This window comes from Panthera uncia, assembly GCF_023721935.1.
Source record: "Panthera uncia isolate 11264 chromosome D3 unlocalized genomic scaffold, Puncia_PCG_1.0 HiC_scaffold_9, whole genome shotgun sequence".
Lineage (NCBI taxonomy): Eukaryota > Metazoa > Chordata > Mammalia > Carnivora > Felidae > Panthera > Panthera uncia.
The window spans coordinates 4,143,876-4,149,430 of record NW_026057587.1 but is presented as its reverse complement, the minus strand read 5'-3'; the positions used below and the strand labels follow the sequence as shown (position 1 = coordinate 4,149,430).

General features: G+C 50.3%; 1 protein-coding gene across 3 annotated transcripts in view; it reads right to left on the bottom strand.

The window, feature by feature from the left end:
- The window catches only part of SFSWAP (splicing factor SWAP), a 69,023-nt gene extending 64,141 nt beyond the window's left edge, over positions 1 to 4,882 (bottom strand). For 2 of the 3 annotated variants that reach the window (XM_049620699.1, XM_049620700.1), the window contains exons 1-3: positions 4,519 to 4,882; positions 1,760 to 1,929; positions 1,049 to 1,180 (exon numbers count right to left, since the gene is read on the bottom strand). In XM_049620699.1, the coding sequence (XP_049476656.1) occupies positions 1,049 to 1,180; positions 1,760 to 1,929; positions 4,519 to 4,736 (520 nt within the window). In that variant the 5' untranslated portion in view covers positions 4,737 to 4,882. Of the gene's footprint in view, positions 1 to 1,048; positions 1,181 to 1,759; positions 4,498 to 4,518 lie in introns of those variants that run through there. The other variant, XM_049620701.1, reaches the window with a different exon arrangement.
- Between the last annotated feature and the right edge of the window lie 673 nt (positions 4,883 to 5,555).

Genomic DNA, 5,555 nt, shown 5'->3' with positions numbered 1-5,555 from the left:
AAAAAAAAAAAAAAAAAAAAAAAAAAAAAAAAAAAAAAGTTGGAAAAAAAAGAGAAACAAATAATAGACTGTTAACTCTAAAACGAAGTCCCTGTATGACGTGATTCTAGTTTATTACTGTAAACATCTGAATAGGTTTCTAAAGTTATAGTTCTCCTTCTCTGTAATATTTTTATCAATTTTTTTTTTAAAGTAGGCTCCACACCCAGTGTGGGGCTCCAACTCACAACCCCAAGATCAAGTGTCACATGTTGTACCAACTGAGCCATCCAGGGGCCCCCTAAAGTTCTCCTTCCCTCTAAACAGAATATCCTGAATACGGTGATCAAGCCCCAAAGTTCCCGGTTAGTGTTACTGTCACCGATAATTAACAGGTGATTACCATACGAGGCCAAATGACTCAGGGCCGACAGAAGTGACAAAGGACATCTGTGTCTGTAGTACAGGAGTCCCGAGTGTTTAGCAGCACTTTTTTTTTTATATTCAAAGTTCCCAGCATTAATCCAGAAAAGCAGGATTTTAAAATCTTCAATTTTACATAAATATTACTGTAAAACACCAAGCTAAGTGGATATTGCGGGTCCTACTGAGCCTACCTTGTGCTCTTTCACGTTTGGGGGGAAGTGACTCCACGGGCGTCCTTCTACTGGAACTTGTCATTATTTTGGTGGGGGGGGGGGGTTGTGAAGCAGGTTCACGTGAAGGTCATGAACGCCTGTCCTTCTAATGCCCCGAGAACGAATCCCTACGAATGTCAGTGCACTCGTGACCGGCTCAGAAACGAAGGATCCAGGCTGAGCAAGTGCCAGTCACCCGAGTCAGAGAGAAGTGAGCAAAAAGGCAACGAGACCCAAGTCTTGTGCGGACAAGTCTGGACGCACTTTCCACCGCCCCGGACACTCACTGTCTAGCTCCTCGCTCAGTTTCACCCTAAGACGGAGCCCCACGGTGCTTGGTGTCACAGCGATGGCCCAACTGCCTGGCCGTGACCGCTCCGCGGGCCATGCGCCACCACCGGCGTGCCACCGGGCCAGCCCTCTCCTCTCACCTCTCTGTTTGGAAGGCTCCTCCTCCTCTGTGGGTTCCGATGGGTCGTAGTAATCGCTGCCGTAAGTGAACCCCACTGCGTTGTAGCTCCCGTCCTCGGCCAGTGCCTCACTCAACCGCTTGTATTCTTCCTCTTGAACAAAAATGAGAGTTTTGTTAACAAGGGCGGAAATTTACGGAGAAAAAGTTTACACATTTCTAAAGTTGCAGCTGTCAGTAAAGCATACAACACGCTTTTGTCAACCTCTTTTTGAGGCAAAAACGTTTTGAGAAATTCACACTTCATATCGATCAATATGTACTTTTGCCAGTACACGTTTACCACAGACAGCAGGATACGCGTCTTTTGTGGAAAGTTTCCTCCTGCTGAGAAATTTGGGGAGTAAGAACCGTATTAAAGATTAAGGCAGAGACAAGAACATCAATTTTAGTTTATACGATACTGTTAAAGAAGAACAATTAAAGAGTTTGGTTTTTGTTTTTTCAAATCCCAGTCTGCCCTCAAAAGCTGGGAAAATTCTCTGTGGCTCTATATATAAACTATCCTGAGGTCCTCTCAGAACGCAAAGACTCCTGTTTTTCCAATCCACTGGGTACTGTCAAGATAATATCAGAAAGAGTGAGTATAAAAAAATGAATGGGAGTAAATTTTAAACACTTAAAAAATTTTGTAAAGTGTGTTGCTTTGAAGTAAGTTTGTCCTGAGCAGTACCTTGCCTCGCCTCCGCCTCAAGCAAGTCCGTATGCAAGGCTAAATACCTCTCCTCATCACACACGGCATCTATTCGTGCCTCCTCTTCAGAGAGCTGGTAGTCACGGTTCCACGTGGAGTACTCAGCATCGTACTCAGAAAGGTCATGCAGGTGACCGCGCCCATCGTATCTGTAATATGAACAAGCTGGTCAACGGAAAGAAGGTAACGTCGAGATGGGTGTGTGTGCGACGTTTCACACATGTATACTTACCGATTAAAACAGAGAAATAAAAATAAGGAAACAAACATAAAAAATCCTCTTGGGTCTATATTTAATTTGGCTAATCACATCTCACCTACTTTTAAACTCAAGTTATCTTAACAAAGTCTAAATTCCTCGGTATAATATGATAAAACTTATAATTAAGGTAAACGATCCTTTAATAGCATAAAGGGTATCCACGTCACTGGCAGAGCTTACCGTTTATGGTTTGGTCAACCATTCAATGCCATTTGCCAAAAAAAAAAAAAAAAAAAAAAAAAAAAAAAATTCTGGAAAGTCAAATATCATAGCTTACATTCACACAAACCGAATACATAAATACCTATCCGTAAGAACCCAACGGTCGAAATTTCCTCGCTTCTTTCTGCTAGTCCCGAACTCTCAGGAGAGATCTTCACCAAAGAAACTTGCGTCCATTGGAGGTAAAATCTTGGCTAGGCTCGCCCCCTAGCCACTTGGCTGAGGAAATAAGTGCTGGGTTATGTGATAGAGAGACACACATACATAGGAACAGTGACATATACATGCAGTTTAAGGAGGTTCACCGGAAACAGAGCAAAACTATGAGAAGGTGTGGCTTATTCGCTTCTGAACTTTATTCCCCGAGAAAACAACGTACGTGAAGACACATCCGTGTTTACTTGCATGGACCAAGAGGCACTTGGGCCAAATTAGGAATAAGAGCACTTTCTGCTGTATTTTTCACATAATAATGCAATGAAGCTGCTGTCGACATGCAACATCAAAGAGTAAGAGAGCCAGAAACACTCAGGTTTAGAGTTGCAAAAAAATAGACAGAGGCACACACAAAAGTCTGCCTAATTTTTTAACGCTGACTTTTGTCATGAGGACCAAAAGGTACTTAAAAAAACAGAACAAAAAAGACATTTATAAGAAAAAGGCCAAAATTCCAGAGTAGCCAAGTTATTGCATTTTATTAAATTGCAAAATTATTTTTACTTTGCTGTAAACCTCCTTAACTTACAAATGTAGATCATTATTTGAAACTATTTCACATGTACATGTGTGGCGTTTGCTCCCCATTCACGGAAGGCCTAACTCCAGTCACGTACAGAACGATAAGGAAAACTGCATAAAGAGCTCAGACTTCACCGTTGACCAAATTTTCATAACAAATAGCACAGGTAACGCTTTGGAAAAGCAAGCCGCCTGACAGCTCAGGCAACCTCGTTCGATAGAAACTACAGTTTAAAGGCACAACATGTTTGAGGAGGGCGAGGCGTCCCGTCCGGACCGATCCGGCAGCCCTCCCTTCAAGAGTCACTGTTGCCTAGATCTAACTCCAAACGGAAATGTCAGGGGTGGAAAAAGGCCTATTTGGTCATTAATGTGTCCATTTTTTGGCCAGCGCACAGGTCATCCCTACAGTCACGTTCCAGGGCTTTGTAGAATCCAGCTTTAATCAAACGACGGGCTTCCTTCACTCGGAGAGACTATTCCACAGTTAAATGGCTGGTCATCCTTAGCTTTTCAGTCCGGGCCCCAGAAGCAGAGTTGCCAAACCGGCAAAAAACAAAACAAAACAAAACAAAACAAAAAAACCAAACCAACAAAAACCCCAAGAAGGAGAAGGAAAGAAAGGGGGACTGAAAACATGGGGGGGAGAGGGGAGCAAACGGCCTACACCATGTAACGCCATCCTTTTCAAATCAAACATCTTTAGATGTCCCCGACCCCAGTACCCCTCTGCCCAAAGCGGCTGAACACCCTCCGGGGAGATGACCTAAAGCGGGTTTGATTTGAAAAGAAACACATCTATATCCCAGTTCCGCCCTTCGGGTTTAAGAGACCGTGAAACCAGCCCTAAGAACACTACCTCTAGAAGCAAAGCCAGTGTCTGCACGAAGTCAACTGGCTTCCAACTGATTGGCAACTTCGCCCCCTGGTCTGAATCACTCAAACCAGTCAGATTATCACGGGGTGGGGGAGGGGGGAGGCTGACGGAGTCAAATGTCACGCCGGCAAAATACGGGCGCTCCACGGAGGGCGCCGGGGGCTTACGAGGTTCGAGGCGCACTCTGGGGGCCCGAGAAGTTTTCTAACCGCGCGGCCTCAGTGTGCGGCGTTTCGGGGTGTCCTCCCACCACACGGAGCTGTGGGAGCGCCGCGCGTAGGGAAGCAGCGCACGACCCCAAGGCAACGCGGGTCAGGGGAGGCCAAGGCACCGGCAGCTTCCACCGCGTGGAGTGGCCAACTGGAACCAGTGACAGGGGTGAGGGGTCGCGAGGGGCTGCAGGAGCAGAGACGATCCCTCCGGCGACAGACACGGCACGCAACTCCGGCCAGTGCCTTAGGTCAGGTTTCACCGTCCCCCTCCCTCTAAAACCAGGGGGATGTAAGGACAGAGGAGGGGGTCCCCCGGATCCCCGCTGGCTCCACAAAACCCTCTTTAGTCCTGGCCATCAAGTCAACATCAGACGAAATCAAGCGGGCGAGGGAAGGGGAGGACCGACGGGTGGGGGGAGGAACCGACCTGTCGATGAGGATCTTGTGGTCCCCCATCCAGGGGATGAGGTGCTGTCCCTGTTCCTGGGCCAGGGCCCGCTCATCATCCCGGAACAGCTTGCAGGCATAGCCGAAGACCAGCAGCTCCACTCGGTTCCCCCCACCGCCGGCACCTCCGGGTCCGGCCTCCTCCTTCGCGCCGCTTTTCCTCTCCGTTTTGGCACGGCCTCCGCTCGCGCCGTACATGACAGCGTCCCCGGCGTCCAGGCTGGTCCTCTTCTGCGCCGCGCGGATGTCCCCAATGCCTCCGCCTGGCCTACCCCCTCAGTCAAAAGCGCCGCATCCCGGGCCCAAACTCGACACCGCCGCCATAGCGGGCAACAAAATGGAGGAAGCGCAACTTCCGGCGACGGGCAGCCCTACTTCCGGCGAGCAGCTTCCGCAGATTCGCTACCCTTCGGAGCCGTTTGAACCGCTAGAAAGTATTTTGGCTTTAGCCTTTTGCATTCGGAGGCGTCGCCACGGTGGGAGCTGATGTGGTCAGAGGACAGTGCATGTTTAGCGTTAGTTTTCTCAAACAAGTGTCCAGAGCAGTGGCGAAAATGCGGCGCCGGATTGCGCGCTACCTGCATCTGGCCGGCGGGCGCTGGGCGGAAGGAGGGCGGGTGCTGCGCAGGTCGAGTGCGCGGCTCGGCGGGGCGGCCCCTCCCTGCGTCTGTGCTCTCCCGGCCGCTGCGACCCGGGCAGGGGTCTGGGGGGTCGGGAGCCGAGGAGATTCGGGGCCCGGGGAACCGGGGGATTCTGAGACTGTGGAGCTCTTGAGGCGAAGGGCTGGGGGCCGGGGAGCTCGGGGCCCAGGGCCTGGGGGATTGGGGGCGAGGGCCTGGGGGGGGGGGGTGCGGGGAGCTCGGGGGTCAAGGCCCTGGGGGCGCCAGGCAGCTCGGGGCCCAGGCCTGGGGGTCCGGGGGCAGGGGGAGTCTGAAGAAGGGCCCGGGCCACGCCCTGTCCAGGGCGATCGCTTCACCTTTCTGAGGTTCTGGTAACTTCTCGGTCCTGGAGACCCGG